The sequence below is a fragment of the Dendrobium catenatum genome, unplaced genomic scaffold (assembly GCF_001605985.2).
Source record: "Dendrobium catenatum unplaced genomic scaffold, ASM160598v2 original_scaffold_185271, whole genome shotgun sequence".
Lineage (NCBI taxonomy): Eukaryota > Viridiplantae > Streptophyta > Magnoliopsida > Asparagales > Orchidaceae > Dendrobium > Dendrobium catenatum.
The window spans coordinates 487,531-514,948 of NW_021503689.1; the positions used below are offsets into that span (position 1 = coordinate 487,531).

At 34.0% G+C, this 27,418-nt stretch overlaps 1 protein-coding gene across 1 annotated transcript in view; it reads left to right on the plus strand.

Annotated features, from left to right (window-relative positions):
- Positions 1-10,346, plus strand: part of LOC110108617 — an 89,715-nt gene extending 79,369 nt beyond the window's left edge. Inside the window, exons 15-18 of the mRNA XM_020839327.2 lie at positions 3,010-3,249; positions 3,603-3,665; positions 5,661-5,897; positions 9,911-10,346. Of these exons, the coding sequence (XP_020694986.2) occupies positions 3,010-3,249; positions 3,603-3,665; positions 5,661-5,897; positions 9,911-10,048 (678 nt within the window). The 3' untranslated portion in view covers positions 10,049-10,346. The remainder of the gene's footprint in view (positions 1-3,009; positions 3,250-3,602; positions 3,666-5,660; positions 5,898-9,910) is intronic.
- Positions 10,347-27,418: the final 17,072 nt, after the last annotated feature.

The window sequence follows — 27,418 nt, forward strand, 5'->3', positions numbered from 1 at the left end:
TTAGGATGTCTGGACAGCACTCATACAGGTTCGGGACGGCTGGACAGCAAACTGGTTTATCCCGGAGATTGGGACAGCATACCAAGACGCTCTGAAAATTCTGGACAGCAGTTTTCAAATATCCAGGAAATCTAGACAGCAGTTTAGGGATATGTCAAAATCTTGGAGTACAAGCTATTTGGGAAGAGAGCACCAAGTGGTCGTCTTGAGGAAGCATAGGGCAGCAATTAGCAACTTGGAGAGAGGATCATTTTAGGGTTTGAGCCATCCATGAGATTTGTAAGCAAAAAATATAGGGGACCCTATATTTTTTGCTTAACAAAAATTATACTTAAATGACACCTGACAAAGCAAAGTCTAGAAGAGGAAAGAACAAACTCTTACATTTCAATTTAAACTAAACAAAAGAAAACTACAACAATACAAACGACTCCAAATAAAATAAAAAGACGAAATTACAACGACGACGACTTGCAAACTTAAAATTAAAATACGACACCCTAAAGTTGCTGCACTTGGAGAAGAAAGATACAGATGGAGTGGCACTTGCGGAGAGACGAAAGAGATTAGAAGCCCGAGAAGAAAGGGTGGAAAGAGCCCGCAGGATTTCCGGAGTGGATGAGAAAAGAAGAGTGGAAAGAGCCCGCAGGATTTCCAAGCAACCCGCAGGTTAACAGATTTTTTTCCAAAAATCACATATCACATAACTTCACTACTTTTAAACAATACATAGCCCCCATATTTATAGGTATGAAAGGGGAATACAAAAGGTCACAAACATTTAATTAAACACTTAAAACTAAACATTAAAAAGTATAGAAATCTCCCCCCCAAGTTCTCGGTTTACACCCAAACCAGGAACCAAGGAGACGGCCACGGGAGACGAAGGGAACTGCACGGACCGAGAGCCACAGCCGCGGGAACCGAAGGAACCGCACGGACCAAAGAGCCAGCCGTGAGATCCCAAGAGACATACACAAAAAATTAAAAAGCCATGGTGGAATTCAAGGAGCCACCATGTGAAAAAGAAATCTTGGAATTCCAAAGGCCGGTTTGGAATTCCAAGAGACAAACATTAAACAAACATAAAAAGCATAAAACTATATTTATTAAAAGATAATAAATGAACTAAAATGTTAGCTCATAATGAGCTAACCCTTAGTTCAATAAATGAACTAAAGTTCAGCTCATAAATGAACTAAAAGTTTAGCTCAAATATGAAAAACTACTAGACTCAAGGGAAGCCAAAATATGATTTATTTTGGACTTGTGTTGACCCCCCCTTTGTCTACATCAATGAGTAGGGGAAATTATCATCTATCGAGAGAGATAATAATTGAGGGAATTAAATGGGGGAAAGACAAAAAGGGGAAAGAGGGAGAGAGAGGCGGCCGGTGGCTATGGAGAAGGGGAGGGGATGTGGGAGGGAATTAAGGGATTACCAATCAAAGCCAATCTCAATTAAGTAAGAGACTTTAATGCCATTATCCTTTGAGATTAAATTCAAATTTAAAAGGCCTTGATTGGATGGCCTTTCCAAATATAACTCTTAATTTATGAATTAATTTCAAATTCGAATTGAATTGAAATATGAAATGAAAACTCTCCTAATTTAGATTCATCACATATGGAAAGTAACCAATTTAGGGATTTGAATTTTGGAGGCAATGGAGGGATGATTGGGGCCGTCGGTTTAGGATTAGGGTTAGGGGTGGCCAGCGGCTAGGATTAGGGTTAGGGTTAGGGGTGGCGACTAGAATTAGGGTTAGAGTTTGGGCCGGTGGCTATGAGGAGGAGGTGGGGAGGCCTTGTGGCCGGCGGCTAGGTGGGAGGAAGGTGGAGGCCGGCGGCTAGGACGGAGGATGGAGCGGTTGGAAACTAGGGACGAGGGGAGAAGAAGTTGGTGGAGATGAAGAACCACGAGCCGGACGTTTCCTGCGGCTGATGGGTAATACTTGCCCTCACATAGGGTTTTCACTCTCAAGAGAACCTCTCAACTCTTCCAAGCAAAAGTGCAGAAATTTGTTTGTAATAATATTCATCATCCCTCAAAAGATGAGGAGGCTTTAAATAGCCCAGATACAATGAAGGAAATAAAAGACAAAATACCCCTAGGACTTACATAGGACTACTCCCTCAAGTGAGGGTACAAATGAAAAATATGCAATAATAACTTAATACAATCTTAATAATAAATCTACTATAATTGATGACTCAAAAGTAAAGCCGTGCAATCATGGCCTTAGATCGTCGGCCCCGTCTCTAATAAACTCTCTAGGGTCAGATGTCCTTCTGCTAGTGTATCTTTTAGCACCACTACAGTTTTTGGGAGTCTAATTTATATTGTTGTTTATCATGAATAATCTCTTCCACATCCTATCTCCTTTGTCCTCCACTGTGTCTGTTTGAGCAATGCTTTTGCTCTTTCTTTCCAGTTTCTTGCATCCTTGTAAAATTCTCTGTAAGTGCAGGTCTGTTGGTAATTCTCTCTACTTTATTGATCAAACTGCAATCCAATCTGTTATTTTTTCTTTATTTCAAAATATTTTGCATGGTTATCATCTCAAGATACTGAAACATAAGATGAAGAATGCTTGAACTATTTTGGTTGCTTCTAGCGACATCTTGCACTGTGTGGAAGTGCACTGATTTCCAGGAATCAGCATCCTATATATTTGGCGATTATAGGGGTGTTATCTGGCCTCCATGTTTCTCTTTCTTAGCTTCTAGTATTTTCATGTGTGACAATAATACCTTTTTATGTTACATGTGATCATAGTAACTTTGAACAGAGTGATTTATTGTTTACCCAAAACTGAAACTGCTTCATTTCATGCTTGCTATAAACATTTTGCATAGCGGTGGGATGCTTAAGATTTTATTCAGTTCATGTTAATTTTTCTTGTTTCAGTTAGGCATTTATGGACTTGCCGTAGAGGCATGGAACTACCTTTTTTAAGCTTATTACCTAGAATGGAATTTATTAAAAGTTTGCGAATGTTGTTGCAGGTTTATTGTTTGTTTTATCTGCATAAACTTGAGAACATCTATGAAACATGCGGGCCCAGTGATTATGATTCTAACAATATGCCTCGGCTATTTATTGTCCGTTACAAAAGAAATTCGTCTGAGGATGAAGCAAGGACTAAGAGAAAGCCCAACAATATTTGGAATGCATTTGATGGGGAGGATTCCAATCTTGCATCTCAGATAGTTGCTATATATAATGGCTCAATGGATACTCAAGAGGTACATATTCCTTGTTTTGGATAATGTACTAGTACTAACTGGGAATATGCTGAAGTGTTCTATCCGTGGAAAATTATGTTATATCCATGTCAGTGACAGTGATATAACTCATGGAGAGAGCTTAGAACTTGTAGGTAGTTTTAATCCGGTCAATGAAGCAAATCATTGCTGTAATTAACAATCATCATAGTCACCATACTTTTCTATAAAAAAAAAAAAAAAAAAAACCTTTCCTTTCGATTAGATATTTCTATGAAGGTTGTTGACTGTTTGTCCGTGCTATTTATGTCAGTATACTTCATTTGCTTTTCCCATATCATCATTTCTAGCTTCACAAATTTCATATTTGGCAGGTCATTCAATGGTTATCATGGATTGTAGAGGATGGCGATAAGAATACCAGTCATCCTTATTTTGTAAGTGGCTGGTGTAATGTCAAGCTTCGTTGGTCTCTTTTCTTTTTCTGAATTTTAATGGTCGCTCTTACTCTGAAAATTTTGAGTGAGCACTTGTAGTAACTATACATAAAAATCACTGACCTGCTGGCGCCTACTTAGCATTATTAAGGAGAATCACATGGGTTGTGAATTTTATCGTGTGATGGATAAGAACATTCCACATTTGAGATTATTTAATCGAATATTTTCATTTGAATGTTTTTAGATGTTTTGCCTAAACTGTCATCATTATTAGCTTTATGCCAATTATTTGTAGTATGCTTTATGAATCCTCATTTTCATTTTTTTCCTTTTGAGTGATGTTTGAGAATTTAAACCTAGTCTTTGCAAATCATTTTGAACAAGTTCTATCCATGTAACTATGAGTCTACCTCTTCTCCTTTATAATTCTTGGGCGCTAATTTTATCTACTTTTCTAATAGGGGTATTTTTTATACCCTTCATTGAACGTGCTCAAGCTATCATAAGTCTATTTTCAATCACCTTATTTTCCAATAGGTGTCACTCCATTTGTTCCTCTAATATAACCATCCTTAAATTATCTTTTTTATTTTTGTCACGCATCAATCTATATATTACTATTATTGTCTTGCTCTATTTAAATATCAATGACTTTTTTGCTGCTTAATATTTGAATCCATACAATATTATCAACCTAATATTTGCCTAAATTGTCTAATATCAAATTTAGTTAATAGATGGAAGATGGATAAATCTCTAACTCTTTCTACCTGTTTTACTTGTTCTTTCAATAATACGGGATTGTTTTTTAGAAGCTCAATTCATCGTCCAACATAAAGCAATATAAGGGATAAATTTGTGGTCTTACCTATTACGGGGAAATAATATCTCAATTTATGATTTGTGCTTATTGAGGTTTTTTGAGGAAGAGATACTGTATGTTGATCTACTGATTTTTTTCTACTTTTCACATGTTTAATTTATTAAGTTGGCATATTTTGGTGTCAGCTGATGGAAATTTTAGAAACAGATTGGGCTCACTAAACATTAAAATGAGAACATTGCAGCTTAAACTTAACCGTTTTCTCTTTTTATGCTTCAATTTGTATCTGTTCAAAAGCCAAATTTTTAGTAGTCTTTCAAGTTCGTCTCTATTTTTTGTTGATTTCCATATTATTTTCAGCAAGTTGATTTTATGGAACGCATTTTCCAACTGTTAAATAGATAAAAATGGAAAAGATTCTATTTCTTTTGGTTGGGCCATGTTTTGTGTTAGATCCTTGAGGTTGTTGTTCATGATATTGTTGTCATATTAAAATTACTTTATTAGCTCTATATCTGAATTTTTAAGAAGCTTAACATGTTTTTAGAAGTGCATGTTTTAGACTTGGTTAGGTAATTAGTTTGTATGCAACAATATCATTGATTTGTTTGATATGTACAGTGAGACACTGGGGGAAGCTACATAAGGATCAATTCAATATATCAAATACAATCATCTTGAATTCTTGATACTTATTTCAAATTATATAATTTGCCACATATACCATGGTTAGAGAAATTAGACAGTACAATCACTCAACTTTTTTTTCTTTTTTTCTGGTTCATTTTTCTGGATAATTTAGCTACATTTGTATAACCTTAGCTACCAATTCATTATTAGTTTGTGCTGAACAATCATTCTATAGGTGGATAGATAATTCAGTGCAATATGTATATAATTCAAAAAATGATGGTTGCCTTGGCTAAGGATTACTATTTCTGCCATTTATTATGAAACTTTATAATGTACTTCTACAAGACCTATATGTAGTTTCCAATATGCTATGATCTACATCTTTTGCAGAAGAATGAAGTGAATTAAACCTGCCTTAATGTACAACAGCTTCAGTTATGTTGGCTTTGCTATTCATGAATAAAACTCGTTACTCTTTTTATTTCTGACTACATTGTGCTCTCCGTATTAATTTTTACTAATATTTTTAAATGCAGATTGGAGCAGCTCCTTCACTTGTTCCAGAGGATTCAACTACATTTGTTTCAAAGAGTGCCCAGAATATATTCTCCACTGGCAAGGGAATAAAAACTAGTATTCATGGCGTTATTATTGGCATCCGTGATTACCTGAGAGATCCCAGAATCGGTCCAGTTTTAATTTTGTTAGCTTGCGTATCATTTGGAACCATTTGGATGCAGTCGAACACTCTGCCAGCACAGCCTACTAAAGTGGTGAGCTTAATGTTGACCAAGAACTTTATGAAGCTATAATCATAAATGCATGGTACTTTGTTTTGGTGTTCTGTTGTATACTTCAAGGCCAAGTTTAATATTTTCTTTCTGCATTACTCAGCTGACTAATTTGTGCCTGCACTAGTGATATAACTGGCCCTTAGGCAGCTTACAGCTAGTAACAACATAACCCAGTCTAGATGATACAAGTAACAATATAACCTCAGTTTGGATGATACAAAACAAATTCCAATAAGAAAAAATTTTTAATCTTAATTTCAGGAAGTTAATAAATTTTTAACTAGTAAATTATTCTTTCTAAAAATTCCGGCAATCCTGGTTTTTTGGTTAACAGTAGATAATAAGAAATGGAGAGATTTGATTGAGTATTTCATTCGACACAATCCTAGGAGTGCTAATAGGAAACAAATAAAATATGAGAATAATAAATTACAGTTGTCACATGATTTTTTGAGTTGCCCCAAGGATCTCACCCCGATCCATGAGGTGGCTGCAGAAAAGTGAGAAAAAGTCTTGGTGAGTGTGGGTCTCAGTTGATGGAAATTATCCCAAGCGTTTCACACTCCTCTTTAAGTGAATGGATGGATGTTATCCATTTAAGCTTGCTTGATAATTTATTAAAAATTGCACGTTATAATCCTTTTGGTGAAATATCAGCAAATTATTCACCTATGGTTATTAACATGATACAAGTTAAATTGCTATCAAGTTTCTCCTATATAAAGTATTCCCCGATCCATGAGGTGGCTGCAGAAAAGTGAGAAAAAGTCTTGGTGAGTGTGGGTCTCAGTTGATGGAAATTATCCCAAGCGTTTCACACTCCTCTTTAAGTGAATGGATGGATGTTATCCATTTAAGCTTGCTTGATAATTTATTAAAAATTGCACGTTATAATCCTTTTGGTGAAATATCAGCAAATTATTCACCTATGGTTATTAACATGATACAAGTTAAATTGCTATCAAGTTTCTCCTATATAAAGTATTCCCCGATCCATGAGGTGGCTGCAGAAAAGTGAGAAAAAGTCTTGGTGAGTGTGGGTCTCAGTTGATGGAAAAAAGTCATTTAATTTGATGTTTATGTCTTTCCTTGTTTGCAAAGAAATAGGAGAAGAAATTTATATATTTCTCTTTTTTTTTTTTTGAAATTTTGTTAATAAACAAAATCTCTCATTTGAATCTTGAACATAGTAGTAATCCCTCGACCTCAATCATTTGATCCTCACGCAAAGCCACAAACCTTTATGCAGCTCCTGAATGCAACATCTTGTTGCATATTCACTTGCATGCTTTTGCACTTCTGTTACTCATGCATTTATTGCCTTGCTCGTTCTTCTTCTCCTAATTGTTGCACTTGGTCGCCCTCACTCTCTAATTTTTCCATGTATCATGCTCCTTGTATTTCACCCGCTCTGTCTTTGGCCCCTCTTTTTCTAGGTCTTATCTCTCTCCGTCTCCCTCTCTCATATTAATGAATTGACTAATAATCGGTTCCAATGAGCCCACATTATGTGGGCTCATATTTTCTTATTTTATTTTATTTTATAAATAAAAATGACCTTTACTTATGTCATGTTGCCACCCTACTTGCTTTCTTGCTTTGTGAGCATGGCTGCACTTGCATTGCTACTCGTAGCTTACACCGCCCACACATTCATTCGATCGCACTCGTTGACACTGCTCAAGCCTTAAACGTGCTTGTGCACCTATGTTGCTCATCTTGAGTTAATTTTTTTTACCATGTCTATGATTTCCTCAAATGTCTTAGATGCTAATACAAACATATATTTCTCCCAATAACTCTTGCATAGTATTATTTAGGTTAGGACCCTTCTCCTCAAAGATCTGAATACTTTCACTCTTGCGACTTCATCTCACACAATGTCATAGCCTCTCAGTGTCCTCTCAATGAATTGAGATTCTCATCTACTATCAGTACCACAATCAAGTTTTGTGATATTAATCGTCATGATGACACCATCATATTCTCCAAATAGCAAGCTTTTGGTTATCCCAAGGTTTAAAATTGCGTAAATAAGCCTCGAGGCGTTTTTGGTCCGTGAGGCGAGGCGTAAGCCTCGAGGCGGTGTGAGGCGTAAGCCTCACCGACGAAGAATTGCGTAAATGAGAATTTAAGGGTTTTAGCAAGTAAAAAATAGTAAGATTCTATCATACAATAAAAACATCTAAATGACAATTAAAATTAGGGGAAAGTAAGAAAATAGATGCAATAAAATCATGTCCCAAAGTACAAAACCACAAAATATTAGTCTATCAAAACTCCCAAAGTATAATTAAGAAAGAACATATATAATCTAATCATATCCCATCACTAAATGGGTCTTCAAGGGAATCTTCTCACCCCTTCCTCCTATAAAGTCCAATGTCTTCCAATCAAAACATGCACTCATGAAGAAATATACTAACACTAACAACTATTACTAAAGATGATGAATAGAATAATATGCCGGACTGCCGGGGGTCCAAGGGGGCGCGCCCCCGGAACAAAATTTTATTGTAAGAGTAATTTTGAAGTTCTATTTGTTTTTGAAGTTCGTAAGTTATTTTTATGGGAAGACACCGAGTGGTACCGAGCATGTTCCTTAGCAGTACTGAGCATGCACCTAACGGTACTGAGCGGTACCGAGCATGTACCTAGCAGTACCGAGCAAATACCTAGTTGTATCGAGCATATACTAAGCGGTACCGAGCATGTACCTAGCAGTACCGAGCAAATACCTAGTTGTATCGAGCATATACTAAGCGGTACCGAGCATGTACCTAGCAGTACCGAGCAAATACCTAGCTATACCGAGCATATATTGAGCGGTACTGAGCATATACTGAGCGGTACTGAGCATGTATTGAGCGGTTTTGAGCATATATTTGAGGCGTACTCCTCAGCCAGAATTGCGCAATTGCGCCTCTGAGGCCCGCCTCAATCCAAGTGAGGCGTACGCCTCTGGCAGGAGAGGAATTGTGTAAGCCTTGAGGCGGTTTTGGGTCAAATTGCGCAGAGGCGCGCCTCTTATTGCGCAATTTTAAACAGAGATCCTAAGAGCCTACCACATTAAAAGTTCTAGTCACCCCTAAGCAAAAGCAGAGAAAAACCTAAGAAAAGTATACATTTTCTAATGTGCAATCCGATAAACAATCAACACATGTTTTTGTATATATATGTAAATCAATCAAAACAAGAGTATCAATGTCCAAATTATTATAACTAGATTTGAGAGCTGAGTTGTCTGCATTATATAAACCAATCAAATTTATTTACAGGCTCTACTTGTGGGGGCTTTCAGACTCTGACTTTCAGGTAGGTCATTGAGCTTCACCTTTAGTAGACTTATCCTCCTGATTCACCTCTCCTTTAATTGAATCCCACAAAGTCAAACATACATCCTAAGTTTAATCAAATACATTTAATAAAGAAAAGTCTCAAGTTTGCAAAACAACGGATTTGGAGTTTATATATATATCATGAAAAATCACATCCAAAATTTGCTATGCACTTTGTGTTAATCCCCTGCTTCTATCATATTGGTTATATATATATATATATATATATAAGAGTAATTGCCCACAACGAATACAATCCAATAGCAATTAATGTTTATTAGGAAGGAAAATGGTAAACCTAAAATTTGTTAAAGAATACATCAACACTTGATGCAGCACTAGATCGGATGGAAATTGAGTTTCATGAATCCGGTCTCCAATTGTTAGGCTAAGGCTAATAATGACGAGAATTGGAGAAACATAGTGCAACTATTTACTTGAGGAATAGAAAATAAAGTGACCTATATAATATGCTGGATTTTTTTTTCTTGGGTTTTTGTTCTCCCAAAATACTCAACCTATATTTTTGAAGTATATCCTGTTTAGATGCATCCAATGCTAGTAGTTATTGTTTAGTAATTAGGCGATGTTTTCATGCATTTTGATAGTGTTGTTTCAAATAATTTTGCTGCTGCAATAACCTACTTTTCTCAGGAAGATGATGGTACAGATGCAGCAAGAAATCTGAGTAATCGTAGAAGGAAAGGATCGGGTCACAATATCACACCATCCATTACTGATGCAGAACCCAAAGATGCTCAGCAACTGTTATCAGATTCCAATTCGGACTAGCCACTGCAGACAGGTCAAGTCGCTGATTCATCATCAGCTATCGGCTTTGAGTAATCCATACTTAAAAGAATGAATTTAGCTCATTGGAAAGGAACGGTGCTAAAGGTTGTCAAGCTTTGAAGATTTCCGAATATTTAAACCTTCCTATAAAATATTTGAGATGTTATGTTTATTAAAGCATAAATGAGAATGTCGCGGTGTTGAATCAACCCGCTTATACTAACTAATACAAGGGGTGTTTTATTTCCCGCTAAACTATAGAACCGATTATCTGATCCGAGTTTTTAGTTTTGAAATATTCAAGCCAGTGGAGGGAAACTGTTATTGTTTTCCAGCTGATTGAATGTTTTAAATTTTATTTTTAAGAAATTGTTTGAAACACTTTTTTAGACTAACGCCCTTGACATGACAGGCGTTTGTATTTGTAAAATTATTAATGGTTTATGATGACTATTTCATAAAAGGATTATGTGATTTCGTATTTATGCTAATAAGGAAAGGGAATAGCCAACTTTGGCAAAGTTATGTAGTTTAGGGTTTAGGTGCATGACCCAAATACGTGCTGCTGAACAGGGGTCATCCAAGGCAGCTAAGTGGTAGGCAAGTTGAAACTGAAACGAGCATATTGGGATTATGGGCTGCTTGGTTGAATTATAAATAATACAGTTGTCTCATCATAACGCCGTTAAAAAACCATAAGAATACGAGCAAGCAAAAAAGTGTAGAAATGTAGCAATTCCAGCTGAAACAGCCGCAAGTACTACACCTCAATTCCAATAAATCAAAAAAAATTGCATCCAAATGTGATAATATTTATGTACCAATATTATAGAATGTCCTCAGCCACCACAGAATGCCAGAAATAGTTTAAAGAAGCCAATCAACCCAATAAAGCAGATATAACATAGCAGTAAATAGACGATGTAGTATAAGTAATCAACTAAAGAGAGGCCGTATACCATATAAAATTGAGCACATCAACAATCATAAAGATTACAAAGTAATCTAAAGTATCAAGGAAGAACTACACAATTTTCGTCCAGAAAGGCAGCATAATAGATTGTCTTTAGTTTTAATCCTACTAATAATAATTTTTCAAACCAAAAAAGTATAGTTAATTGAAAAGCCTAAAACCAAACGAGCTTCTTCCAATCCATTGTAGAAGTTTGAGAGAGAAGGAATATTTTAAAGTTATTATTGGAAAAGAATTTCTTATCCATGCAATAGTAAATAGTGCAGGAAGTCTGCTGAATATTAGTGTTGTTGTGTACAAGAATTATTAGCATAGTTTAAGCAACAATGCTTATATGTAATAAACTCACCAACACTGGCATCCATATTGTAATCAAACCACTCAAACCACATATGATTTCCAGAATTTTCAATGAAGGTTGTTCCATTTCGCTAAGGGTCTAAAAGAACAGTTTACTGGGAATATTGAAGGAAAGATAGCATCTAATTTTTCAAGAACCTTTATAAAGATTTTCAAAAAATAAAAAAAAAAGTTATATAATTTCATTTGTTGAAGCATAAGAATTAGAACATCATTCATAAAGAAAAGAGTCAGTATTATATAACCTCCAAGTGAGTTTAGATTTGAATAAGGAATGTAGAGTGTTAAAAGAGGAAAGATTAAGGCTACTATTTTCTGAAGGTAAGATAGTGACTTTCTAGGAGATTGTATAAGGTATTCCAAATGTAAGGATTTTGAAAATATTGATATTTGATTTGAAGTAAAAGGAATACAAGGTGTAAAAGGAGTGTATTCCAAATAGATCAGTCAGTGGATTTTGGGTGTTTTTTTAAAAATTCCTCAGATTTGAGTGATTTTCAACTACATTGTTAATGCACCGCCATTGTCACCACTTTTTGACCACCGCTCGCCGCTGTCGGTTGCCACCACTACCACCAGTCATCGCCCCCCTTCCACTGAAGGCAGTTGCCACGTTTCGTTGCCTCCCCTCCATTGGTGACCGCCTCTATCGCCGGTCATACATTGCTGCTACCACCTTTTGCCACTTACCCTTCCCTCCCGTCATCGCCCTCCACAACCGGTCATCGGCCACCTGTCATAACCTTTTTTTTACTTTACATTGCATTCACTTCAAACTAAACAAAAAAAAGTAAAGTCATACATTCCTTTTACACTAATTCAAACAACTTCAAAGTATTTATTTGACACCACATTCTTTTTACACTGCATTCTTTTTAAAGCAACCAAACAGCCCCTAAAATAAGCCACAATTCTATTGTAGATTGTGAGATATCAAAAATTGTTTGTCAAATGAATTTCATTTCCCTTGCACTATTATTAGTTTAGATAAAAGTAGTCAAAATTTTGATGGTGTTATAAAAGACCAAGTATACATTTAAGAATTGTGGATGAGCAGCTGACATAATCAAGGAAATATAGGAAACATTAAATTTGATCCATATACCACTATTGAGGAGGTGTGAAATTATTGCAACTTTCCTCCAATACAAAATCTTAAATTTCCTTGAATTAGCAACGCCATTAGTAACACCTTGGTTCACTTTTATTTCAAGAAGACAAAGAAGATCAATGAGGTGACCATGAATTAATTTTCTATAATTAACAATATAGATATCACCATGTAAGCCCCTAACATTCCAATCATTGATGTTGGGGAAAGACAGAAATTATTGAGTGATGGAATGGGGTGCTCCCCTTTTATTCTATTTTCTTGCTTTTTGAAGTAGTGACTTTCTAGGAGATTGTATAAGTTATTCCAAATGCAAGGGTTTTGAAAATATTGGTGTTTGATTTGAAGTAAAAGGAATGCAAGGTGTATAAGGAGTGTATTTCAAATAGACCAGTTAGTGCATTTTGGATGTATTTGAAAATTCCTCATATTTGGGTGATTTTCAAATACATTGTTAATGCACCACTATTGTCACCAATTTTTGACCACCGCTCGCCACCGTCGGTTGCCACCACGGTCGTCTGCCACCACCACCACCAGCTGTCGCCCCCTTCCGTTGAATGTCGCCGCCCCCCTTCCACTGAAGGTCGCCTCCACCTTTCGTTGCCTCCCCCTCCATCAGTGACCGCCACCATCGTCGATTGTACATCGCTGCTACCACCTTTTTCCACCTACCCTTCCATCCCGTCGTCGCCCTCCACCACCGATCATTGGCCACCTATCACAACCTTTTTTGTATTTTATATTGCATTCACTTCAAACCAAACAAAAAAAAGTAAAGTCAATCATTCCTTTTATACTAATCCAAACAACTCCAAAGTATTTATTTGACACCACATTCCTTTTACACTGCATTCATTTTCAGGCAACCAAACAGCCCCTAAAATAAGCCACAATTCTATTATAGATTGTGAGATATCAAAAATTGTTTGTCAAATGAACTTCATCTCCATTGCACAATTATTAGTTTAGATAAAAGTAATCAAAATTTTGATGGTGTTAGAAAAGACCAAGTATACATTTAAGAATTGTGGATGAGCAGCTGACATAATCAAGGAAATATAGGAAACATTAAATCTGATCCATATACAACTATTGAGGAGGTGTGAAAATTATTACAACTTTCCTCCAATACAAAATCTTAAATTTCCTTGCATTAGCAATGTCATTAGTAACACCATGGTTCACTTATATTTCAAAAAGACAAAGAAGATAAATGTGGTTACCATGAATTAATTTTCTATAATTAGCAATATATATATCACCATCTAAGCCACTAACATTCCAATCATTGATGTTGGGGAAAGGCATAATTAAATTGTTGAGTGATTGAAGGGGGTGCTCCCCTTTTATTCTATTTTCTTGCTTTTTGAAGTATAGGGCAAAGTAGTTTGATGAGAATGACCTTCCAAAGGGAAGGCAATGGAGATATGGGTCTAATGCTTTGGGAATTTAAGTAGGCTCGATAGGGAAGAGGAAGTGGTGGATGCGAAAGTAGTAGCTTCAAGGTTGCTCCTAATCATAAAGGGGTGTGAAATGAGAGAAGCAGAGAATAAAATATTTGTATATATAATAGCTCAAATTCTTAACTATCAAGGTATTGTCCGCTTTGACCTAAGGGCCTCATAGTTTTGTTCTAATGGTGTAACTTCCCAGGATGTCATCCATCCCAAGATTTCTGCAAGATGAGCAAACTTAAGTGCAAAGTTTCTTAATGAAATTCTTATCCTTACACCAAAAGGTGTCTTGATGTTTAAGAGTTTAACTTCTTTTTACTTAAGGGATTTTAAAATATCCCCCACTTCAGTAACTAACATCGTCGTCATCACCTTTATCCCATAATCATCCACCAGGTAGATACGATTATAGAGTTGAACCCCACAAGTTCAAGTGGGGACTCTCTCCACGTAGCACTTTATCTCATATAGGGTTCAAGAGGTGGATCCCATGGCATAACACTTTATATTGTATGGCAATTAATACATATCTTCTGGCTGGTGTATTGCTCTGATATCATTTGTAACAGTTCAAGCTCTTAACTATCAAGATATTGTCTGCTTTATCCTAAAGACCTCTCATAATTTTATCCTATTGGTGTAACTTCCAAGGATGTCACCCATCCCAGAATTTCTCCAGGATAAACACGCTTAACTATGGAGTTTCTTAAAGAAATTTCAAACATTACATCAAAAGGCACCTTGATTTTTAAGAGTTTAGCTTCTTTTTACTTAAGGGATTTCACAGTATGTGGTAGCAAAAGTGTTCAAGTCTTGAGCCATTGAGGGTTGTTTTAGATAGAATTATTATGGTTTAGGGTGGTAAGAAGGGGAGTAGATATAATGGTGTTGAAAGAGATTGCACAATAATATTTCTAACCTCCACGGACAAGAAATTTTTATATGTTTTCACTTCTTCCATACTAAAGGGGAATATAAAGTAGTGTAAAGGCTAGTTAGTTGTGAAGTGTGGACTATGGGTCGTAGAATTTTGGGCGATTGGATTTATCGTGGAAAAAATGTTATATGCAGAATAGAGGGAAAGTTTTCATTCATAATTGACTCATAGCACAATATCTTTCCCCTTGAACGTGATTATAACCATATTAATTAAAACTGAGATAATAGAAAATTGAATGTTAAATTTAACAAAGGTTCGCCTAATCTTTTGGTTGGGAGGGGTTCAATGGTAAGGGGAATTCTAATCTTACTTATAATTTTTTAAAGACCCTTTTCTAACAAATAAAAGGGGGGATTTAAGAATTTCACTAATTTTGGAATGTCTTTGAAATTCTCCTTGTCTTAAATAAAGTTAGGGAAGGGTTGGCTGCTGATGAACCTCCCCCTCCCCCACCCACGAAAAAAACCCCATTTATAACATTATTATATCCTTAACAAAAGTAAAGTTGAAAAGGAAAAAAATAATCCAATAAGGATAGAAAGCCAAACATACTTTTAATTTTACATAGAATATTTACAACAATTAGAATATTACCATTGAAAGGTGGTTTACTAAATGCATATCCTATCAAAACACGGCTCCCGAGTTTAGCGCCTTTCTCAACCTCATCATTTGAGAAAGAAACCTTATCATCTTCATATAGAAAGCAGTTGAGGAAGAAACTATTGATTTGGGGGGACATGAGTGGTAAGCAAACATTTTTATTCATCGTTGGCATAGGATGTTGCCTCAAAAGGAAGTCATCAAGGGGCGAAGACTTACTTGGATCCATGAATAGGTCAAAAAAGATCTTGGGTTCTTAGGCTCCAAAGGGGTGCATGATTAATTAGAAGATGGGAGATGAGGGGAATGTTAGAGAGAAAAAATAAGACACTACCACAAAAAAGAAAACCCTAACCCTAACAAAGCACATGATCAATGAGAAAGCTTTGTATGTTATTATTATGTTCTCAAAATGATTTTAAGGAACATAATATTAATATTATGTTTTTCAAAATTAGTTTGATTTTAAGAAAGACAATCCGTCATCCAATTTTTTTTGGAAGATTAAGATTAATAATCATATAAGTATTTTCATAATTAAAGATGATTCATCAAACAATTAATGTATATTTGTTATTCATATTAACAAAATATCAAACCAAAAAAGAGCTTTTTTATATGTTGAATGTGCTCAGTCATTAACAAGCTCAGGTGCAGTGTATAACCTATATTGCATTTTAATATCTTTAATGTTGTGTTGGTGCATATGATTGGAGGCACAATTTATTGTGGGTTGGTTGGCAAAGTAAATGTGTTGAGTTGAAACAAGCACCACAACATCAAATTTGCTCGGGGTTGGCTTAGTTTGGTTGTAACCCAAGGTACAAAGCTTGTAAAGTCCCCATTCCAATAAATGAGTAGGTTGGCTAAGTTCTTATAGATTGGAGTGATTGTTCGAAACTTAAATTAGTAAAAATTGAACTCACTATAATAGATGAAAATTTATAAAAAGATATATGTAATGCAAGAATTTGTTGAAAAAAAAGGCATTTCAATGAAAATATTAGATAAGAAAATAATTCTGTACATCAAGAAAAATCCAAAATATATAAGTACATGGTGAAAAGTCATTTTTTAATTTATTTATGAGCTTAAGCAAGTCATCCCAACAATATGAGAGCAAAATGTGCTTAGCACAATAAGTATTCATTGTAGAGAAAAGAATAATTTTGATACTAAGAATCACACACCTAGTTAAGCATATACAAACAAGAACTATAACCAAATTAACACTAATGAGTAAGAATGTTATGAACCTATTGTTGAGATCATGATAAGCAAAGATACTAGTTTGCTAGCAACTTCAAAAAAAAAATGCAAGGTTAAGAAGGGGGAAGGGGAGAATTCGAAGTTAAGGAGGTTTTTTTCATTCCTCGTTCATATCCTATTACTCTCAAAGATGATTATTTAAAGATTTTAAAAAAGATTCATTTGCCTATATATTAAGTTTAATACAACTTAAAGTACATATTGTAGTTGGGTGGTGACATAAGATTTTTAATCAATGTTATATTCTTTATTAAGTATGAGGTTTGACAAGCTTGAATAGATAAACCTAACAAGATAATAGTTGGTGACTAAAGATCTTGGCAAATGAGGCGATAGTCTTTGATGGGTGGAAACTCAAGTTGTGATGTCTCAGAATCTAAATTGAAATAATTATTCATTCATCCTTTGAATAAACAAAAAACAGAAGTATCTAATATCATCTATCAATAATAAACAGTACAACATATTCTATAATTTAAGATATCAATATATATATATATATATATATATGTATTCATTTTCAAAAATCATATACACTACGCAGGACTATAACACAAGCAAGGCTTGCATCGGGCTAATTTGGTTATAAAATAGTTAGCACATGAGATCTAGTAAAACAAGATGAGTCTATGCAACTTAAAAGTTGAAATATATTGAAGGGTGTCAAGCAACAAAAGCTTGGAAGAAGAAGACTAAGGCAAATTTTGTGATTGCATGAGCAGAGAAATATGGACAAATGCAGATTTAGTGATGTAACTTGGATAGAAAGAGATTTGAAAGGAATTGTAGGTATGGGTTTGGTGGAGATCTTTGGATTGCTTAGAAAGTAAAATTTGATCATATGATGGGGTTTGGTTGAAACTAGATGAATCCATGTGACTTAAAAGTTATAATATATTGAAGGGTGTCAAGCAGCGAAATCTTGGATCGAGAAGGATGAGGCCAACTTTGTGATTGTATGAGCAAAGATATATGGAAAAAAATAGATTTGGTGATGTAGCTTGGACATGAAGAGATTTGAAAGGAATTTGAGGAGGAGTGAGTTTGGTGGAGAATTTTGGATTGCCTAAAAAGTGAAAGTGGATCATATGATGGGGATCAGGAGGGAGACTGATAAGGGACGTAGAGATATGGATTCATTTTTTTCTTTCATTTTCTTAATATGGAAACTCTATGAGTCAAAGCTAGATGTTAATGAGGACATATATTGACAAGCTGGAGAAAGGAGATGGTGACAAGCACCCAAAAGAAGTAAGGTTCAAAGAGAGCATAATTTTATAGCTAGAATTATGATAAACAATAATTTGAGTTCATTAGGAGCACCACAAAAAGGCTAGAATTCCAAAGCATGGGGGGGTTAGTTCATTACTCAAGCATACCTTAATACTCCCATAGAGGAGCTTTTAATGACTTACAAAGACTCATTTAACTATTTATTAAGCTTAACAAAACTCAAATTACTTATTATAATTATGTAACTACTAACCTATTTAACTACTATAATTCCCTATCAATATACCTATCAAATAAATTCAATCTACACAATGCTCATAATCATATTTTTTTCTTAAATAAAGCAAACTCATACATGTACAAAGCCTATGTCCTATATAGGTCCTAAAAAACTTGTGCATGCTTTAATATGTTTAGCCCTATGAAGATTGATCCGGTAAAGTCACTTAGACTTGGATTGAAAAGTCTCAAATAAGTTATTTAGTATGGTCTTGCCTTAACTTAGAGGTTTTAATAAATGACTCGTCATGATAATCTAACATGGGCCCTTAAAAAATATGAATTTTGGGCAAACCATAATAAAGAATTGTTTTGGTTGGTTCTAAAATATTAACCTATTTAATATTCATTTAGGTTTGGGTTGAACTGAAAAATTCAAATTTAACCAGACAATAACCTATTTAATTTTTGTTATATAAAATATCTCCTCTAAGTGAATAATCATCATCCCTTCTTCACCTCAATGGATATATGTAAGTTCGTGAGGGTTGTTAAACCTTTATGAACTAGCTCAAGGCTAGCCAAGAGAGGGGTGAATTGGTTATTTAAATTTTTCTTAAGTAAAAAGAAAATCTTTTTGAAATCTTTTTGAATATTTTAAAACAAACAATTTATGCAGAAGCAAAACTAATTTTAAAATAACACAAATCAAAGATTTCAACCACAGAACAAATCACAGAATAATCTTGAAATTAAATGAAAAAAGTAAATAGAAATAACACACCAAAATTATAGTGTTTCGGTTAACTTGATCTATATCCACTCACCGGAAATCTCCTTCCCAGGTATTGCACTAAAAGTAGTGTCTCTCCTTTTACCCCCATAGTAAGGTGGAGAAGTCCTTACAAAATCTTTCCACCAACTCGGTGAGATAGAGTATCTTGAATCCTTTTACTCCCTCCTAGAGTAGGCAAAGAACCTGAACTCCTTTTCACTCTCCTAGTGAGGAAGAGAACCTTGAATTACTTTCACCTTCCCTAGTGTGGCGGAATAGTTGGGTCCTTTGACACTAAAAAGTCACTTAGACTTGGATTGAAAAGACTCAAATAAGTTATTTAGTATGGTCTTGCCTTAACTTAGAGGTGATAATAAATGACTCGTCATGATAATCTGACATAGGCCCCTAAAAAATATGAATTTTGGGCAAACCATATTAAAGAATTGTTTTGTTTTGGTTCTAAAATATTAACCTATTTAATATTTGTTTAGGTTTGGTTTGAATTGAAATATTCAAATTTAACCAGACAATAACCTATTTAATTTTTGCTATATAAAATATCTCCTCTAAGTGAGTAATCAGCATCCCTCCTTCACCTCAATGGATATATGTAACTTCGTGAGGGTTGTTAAACCTCTATGAACTAGCCCATGGCTAGCCAAGAGAGGGATGAATTGGTTATTCAGATTTTTCTTAAGTAAAAAGAAAATCTTTTTGAATATTTTAAAACAAACAATTTATGCGGAAGCAAAACTAATTTCACAATAACACAAATCAAAGATTTCAATCACATAACAAATCACAAAATAATTTGGAAATTAAATGCAAAAAAGTAAATAGAAATAACACACCAAAATTATAGTGTTTCGGTTAACTTGATCTATATCCACTCCACATAAACCTCTTTTCCAAGTATTGCACTAAAAGTAGTGTCTCTCCTTTTATCCCCATTGTAAGGTGGAGAAGTCCTTACAAAATCATTCCACCGACTCGATGAGACAGAGTATCTTGAATCCTTTTACTCCCTCATGGAGTAGGCAAAGAACCTAGAATCCTTTTCACTCTCCTGGTGAGGAAGAGAACTTTGAATTACTTTCACCTTCCCTGGTGCGGCGGAATAGTTGGGTCATTTAACACTAAAAATATCTTCTTCCTCCCAAAACTTTTCTCAAGATAAACCTTAAATTTGATTGTACTAAGAAGCAAGCTTATCAGAGAAATCATGTGAAACCCCCTCCATACTTCCTTGAAACTCACAAAGATCTTCTCCCTCTCAAACTCCACCCTTTCTCTCTCCCTTTCAAGGCTCTCTCTTCAAGTTTTCTCTAGATAAAAAGTGACTCAATGCATGCCAAAGACACTAGCAATGTCTTTGGAGAAAGCTTAAATAGAGGGTTTCAAAAACTCAAAAAAAAAAAAATCATGTGAAACCCCCTCCATACTTCCTTGAAACTCACAAAGATCTTCTCCCTCTCAAACTCCACCCTTTCTCTCTCCCTTTCAAGGCTCTCTCTTCAAGTTTTCTCTAGATAAAAAGTGACTCAATGCATGCCAAAGACACTAGCAATGTCTTTGGAGAAAGCTTAAATAGAGGGTTTCAAAAACTCAAAAAAAAAAAAGTTTTAAAAAAACAAAAAAAAAAAAAAAAAAAAAAAATCATTTCAGCCATCAAAGATCATACAGTACGATCCTAAGATCATCTTGTACGCTTAGTACAAAATAGCCCTTTCAGCCAGTACGATCCACATTGCCCTGTACGATCAGTTCAAGCATTTGAACATATCGTCTAATACGATTCTGCTATCATCCGGGACAATTAGCTTAACTGAAATGTAGTTCATTCAGAACGAATCATGGGATAACAAAAAATTATCTATGTTGATTGTACGATATGATCCAGTTCATACAGTACGATCAGATTATCAAAATTAAGAAGATTCAATAGACTAATCATAAGATTAAATTAGGTAATATTTTAAACATTGTATATTATGATTAGGTTCGTATAATATGATTATAATAACTTTTCAAATTTAAATTTTATCTAATTTAATGGACGGCGGGCTTTCTAATTATAATAGATCGTCCAATACGATGTGATGTTTGTACTATACGATTAGTTATATTTAAAAATATTTTTCCAAAAAAAATTAATTTTTTTTTAATTTCCTTAACACCAGATCGTATAGTATGATCCATATCGTACAGTATGATGTACCAAAAAATTAAAATATTTAAAATCATTTTTGCTTCCATTGTGTGTGTGCACGGTCACCAATCTAATATACACCCTTAAGGGACTTGACTCAAGAAATTAAAAATAAATAAATAAAAATTTCAGACTCATTTAACATAACTAATTCTATCCAATCTTGAGCCTTGAATTTTCAAAGAACGATGTATGTTGTACCTGAAATATTAGTCAACACACATAAAACTATGCTTTACAAATACTAAGAAAAATAAATATGTAATCAATAATGTTTATTATCATCAAAAGCATAAACTTGGAAGACCGAGTTGCAATAATATATAGGTTAGTGAGGTTGTGTTGATATAAAAAAATAATTTATGAACCATATAACAAATGGGTAATATGCATCAGGTTTAGATTAAACAAGTTTGCGTCAAGTTGTACTTAGATCATGCATTCTAATCTATATAATACATCGGTCGAGTTCAAGTCAATCATTTTTGGTTGAGTCAAATTAGGGTTGATCAAATCCTAACTGGATAAGTTAAACAAATTAGCAACCATACCTTAACTAGGTTTAGGCCAAGTTAGGGCATTTAAGCCTATATAGTTGCACTGCTACATGAACAAGTTACCCATAAAGAATGATAAAAAAGGCTACAATATATTCTTCCATATCTTCCTAGCTACAATCCCCATCGCACCATCAAGATATACAAGGTTGGATCACCTTTAATTGTGCTCTCCTAATTATAAATGGGACCTCAATCTCTTATGATTGCTTTGAAGGATGGGTATCAAAATGAGTTAATTGGTCAAGTTCGAGTCTGACCTTAAATTGACCCACTTGTCGAAATATAGTCAACCCGAACTCAACCCAATTAATAAACAAGTCAAAAATTTCAACTTGAACTCGATCCACTAGCAACACGAATGACCTGAACCCAACACGTTAACCCATTCTGGTAGCAAAAAAAATATATAAATTAAATTTTTTTGTAACTTATTAACTAGAAACTTTAGGATATTTGATAAAAATTAAGAATATTATACCCACAAATAAAAAAATTAAGGAAAAAAGATAATAAATAGATTTTTTTTTTTGTCAAAAATGGATTTACAAGAACTCGAATCTGGCCTATTTAATAAATGGGTTAGAACCCACCCAACCATAATCTGACCTGTTTATTAAACAAGTTAAACCGAACCAAAATTTTTTAGGTCAGGCTCAGATCTGGTTATTTTAAACACCCCTACTTTGAACTAGGGGTGTAAGTGAGCCGAGCCGGCTCGCAAGCCGGCTCGAGCTCGACTCGTTTATGTGATTGCGAGCCGAGCTTATCGAGCTCGCGAGTCGAGCTCGAACTCGAGTTCGAGCTCCCGCGAGCCGAGCTTATCGAGCTCGCGAGTCGAGCTCGAACTCGAGTTCGAGCTCGTTTAGTAAACGAGCTTGAGCTCGAGCTTGAGCCGGCTCGGCTCGTGAGCTCGCGAGCAAGCTCCAATAAATATTTATATTTTTTAAAATAATTTTATTTTATTTATTAAATATAAATAAAAAAATAATAATCACCTAATTTTTATTTAAATGTTAAACATTTCATATATAATTTTTTAAATTTTATCTAAGTTTTAAAAATCCCGCTTAAGTTTTAAATATACCGCCTAATTTTTCAAATTTTTAAAAGTCCCGCCTAAATTTAAAAATTCCCACCCATGGCTATCGAGCCGTACTGGAGCTCGTTTACAGTTAGACGAGCTCGAGTTCGAGCTCGACTATCGAGCTCGAGCTCGAGTTCGAGCTCGCTTTCCATGTAACGAGCCGAGCTCGATAAGGGTCTAAACTCGACTCGTTTACACCCCTACTTTGAACCATTACCGCGCGATTCTTGTAATTGTCCAGCACTAGCATTAGCAAACACAATTATATGACAAAATTATTGATGTTCACAAATACATCATGTTCAAAGGAGTGGACAAGGAAAATAGCCTTTGTGGAGTTTAGGTACATCAAGAGGGGTGAATTAGGTATGCAACAAACATGCATATCTATTTTTTTAATTCCTTAGAACTCAAACCAAACATTAAAAATGTGAAATGTAAAATTATATAATTGATTATGTTCCATATAATTTCAATCAAACAAACATACATAAACTTATATAAAATGGTGTTGGTCAAAGATAAAGTTTGAAGTAAGATTATGTGACTCAAAAATTTAATGATTATTGGTATATTCAAACACAAAAACTATTAATCATTTAGAACAACAAACACAAAACTGTGTAAGCTATAAAAGTGCACATACAAGATTCATGATCACAATGAGGATATAATGTTATACGTGAGAGCAATAGGCTAATAAGCACAACATTGAATGATTTACTTATAATAGCATTTTAACATTTAAAACTCTAGATTATTATACAAACATGTGAAACATCAAACCAAGCAAAAAAATATGAAAGAATATAGAACTAAACTAGTGGAAAATTCAAATGTTGGTCATTTTATATGGTTCATCATTAAAATATATTACATTCACTATTAAGCACTAGTTTTCTTATGATTCTACTATTTCATCTGAACTAAGGAAAAGCTCATTTCTCAATAATTGAGTATCCTCCACCTTGTATTTTCCTACACCTAATGAATATATGCAACTGTGATAGGCAAACTCAAGCACGAAATTATAATGAAATGCCTTTCATAAACTTCCTAGATTTTGATAGTGAACAAGGATATCACTAAATATTTAAATCTACAAATTCTTTATACTTAATTGTAAAGTATACAAATGAAAACAAACTAGAATGGTTGGTGGAAAAAGATCACCAACTATGAGCCTTTTATAGCACATATTTTTAAGAAAGCATAAAATTTTTCCCTTTTTTTTAAACAGCAAATATAATTCTCATAGACAAAATCATGAGAGACTTTCACGTGTAACATGATAAATCTTACATATTTGTAAAAGTAGCATCTAAATATTTTATAATAGTAACATCCAATTCTCAAAATGTATAATAAAAGTATAGCCCATATTAATTCTCAATAATTTAGTTGTGGTAGGTACAAGTACATAGGTTTGTTAGTTTTTTTTTTTTTTAATCTTTTCTCTTTGAAGCTATTTACATAAAATAAAAGACTTGTATGATACATATGCAATTTTCTCAATGATGAATCATATAAATAAAAGCATTTTATGGTACATAGCAAGTGCTTGCTCATCTTAGGACGCATGAAATAGGAATAAATACATTGCACGTGTTATATAATTATATTTGGATTTGCAATAAGAGAGAAATATAAGAGTGTAATGATTGCTCCAATTATTCTATTTATGTGTTATAAGGCACGTGAGGTTTTAGATTTCGTCTCGTATTAGATAGTTGAAAAAAATATAATAATTTAGAAATCGGGTGTGATTGATTTTCATTCATGAGCTTAACATTTTAGGTTGAAAGTAAGTTTGATCACTAATGTATCTTGCCTAATTTGATTTTTGTTTCGTTCATATTCTGTCAGGATCAAGTGGTTCATCTGATTTGCGACTCCCAAGAGTACTTAATTGGCTTTTATTTTGTATTATATGATACTCGATGATGCTTTCAATTGAGAGGAGAGTGAAGGTTGATCCTGATAACTCTTATGTGAAGAGAAAAAATGTTAAGATATATAAAACTTTTGATTTAATCCCACATTAGATACTTAAAAAATATGCTAATATAGAAATGTCAAGTGATGAAACCTCATCACATGCTTATGCTTTTGAGTTCACAACATATTTGCTACTAAAAGTTTAGCTTAATTTTGATGTTCCTTTATTAGTATCACTAAAAATATGTGGCATAACGATACTCATTTTTTTGTTTATTCGATCACTCATTTGCTTGCCAAAAATATATATGTTGTGAACTCAAATCACCACTAAATAATTTAAGGAAAAGATGGAAACACCATCAAATCATTTATATTTATAAATCTAATACTTATTCAAAAAATGAACTATTTAACACATGCATTTGTACATGTCACGATCAAATTTAAATCTCACCATTTTAGTGAAAATCATTTTAATTTCATTATTGATTAAAAGTCATGATCTTTTAAATGACACAATTCTCAACTTTTGATCAATTTAGGAGTTTTTTTGTTGCAACCATTTATATATGTCATTTGCATATTTAAATGCAGTGTAAATTATATAAATTACATTTTAATTTGTTTAGGTTTTTTTATTGATTGTAAAATAAAAAAAATATATATTTTTTTTAAAATTTGGTTTGTTGGTAGTAAATTAAAATCAGTTATAGGGCAAGGATATGCCAATTGAAGGAATTATAAGTATGATGGAGATGTAAATATAGTGGTTATAGGCTGAGTAAGTATAGGGTTGGTCAACCCGGCAACCCGCCGGGTCGGGTCCGGGTTCGGTTTTCCGACCTGTTTGTCTACCCGGGTCGGGTTAGGGTTGACCCGTTTGAACCCGGGTCAGTTCCGGGTTCGACCCGAACCCGACCCGTGACCCGAAATTGACACCCCTATTTATGACATTATATATTTGGGTGTTCTAATTTCATCCAAAAATTAGTTTGCATTCATTGTACTTGCAGTTAAATACTTATATTTCAATATTCGTGGATTCATGTTACTCCACACTCCAAATACTTCAAAATGAATAAAACTTTAAAATTGTTCTCATAAATCTTAAATATTAAAATAAATAATATAATAAATTGCAAAATTTAAGTGTTAACATTTTAAATAAATTTTAGATTTTAGTTCTCTTATAATTTATCAAATTTGAATTTATAGAACTTACTAGGAGAAATTTGACTTTATATGCCTAAAATATGCTTGTTGTTTATTTTCTACTGAAATATGTCTGAAATCACCATAATTATATCTGTGAATTGAAGTCCATCATAAATTAAAGTAATTCAAAATGGTTCGAATTTGAATCATTATTAGAACCTTCATTCAAACATCGTTATCAACACATGTATCAGTCTCGTGATGCCTTTCCTAATGAGCTCATCATTTGTTCCACATTGCCTTCTCCTATTGAGCATGTTGTTATGCCTTCCCCAACAACTCGTCTCCTCAAATCTTGTTAGTGCCATGGAAGCTCGCCGCTGATGACTTCCCGTCACAAACTTCTCCTTCTTCACATGCCGCCATCCCAGTATGCCTTCCCGTCAAGCTCCTTTGCATGCAACCCCTATTGTGATGTTTTCTTTGGCCGCGCAATGCCTTCTCAAACAAGCTACATTAAAAACTTTTCTTCTCTTCACAAGCCAATGGTGCCACCGAAGCCCACATTCAAGTTGCCATCACAAATTCCTCTTCTTCTCCTTCATGCCTCCATGTATGCCAAACTTGCCAATGAATGCACGAACCAAGTTTAAGTTGGTTCGAATCAAATTTGAATAATTGTTCGAACCAATATTTAAATTTGAATCAATTTTATTCATGATCCTTTATGGAAGATAAGAAATGATCCTTTATGGAAGATAATTTTATTAAAGAATATTTATTAAAAATTTCTAAATAATAAATATTTGATCAGCTAACTATGTTACGATGAGAAATTATTATGTGCGGAGTTCAGTTATGTTCGGACTCAAATAAAAACATGACATGTATCATTGTATACAATAATACAATGTGTATAACTGTTTACACTATATACAAATTGTAAAATTATGTTTAGTATATAATATGTTCAAATTTATATACATAATATACACACTATATACATAGTTGTACAAAATATGTATAAATTTTTTTACACATTTTACAACTGTGTATATAATGTATATATTATATAAAATTTGTACACACTATGTATATAATTTTATAATTTGTATATAATGTGAACAATTGTAAATACTATGTATAAAAATATATGTCACATTTTTATGGAAATCCAAATATAATCGAACTCGATGCATAATAAATTTTTCTTCATAACATATTATATATGAGGACACATATGAAGAGTTACGTATGAACTCCGCACTTAATAATTTCTCTTTTAGGAGGCATTTAAAGTCAACTTTTCTTCTTCTAATTTTGCCTTAACCAGCAGTTCAAAGCGTAGGGCCGGATAGTCTTCCCTGCCTTCTCCACCGTTGGCTACGTATGCGGATAACACGCCCAGCTGCGGTGGGCACGTGGCAGCCGGTATTCTGCACTGAAAAGAAACAAAACAAAATAATTAATTAAATTAG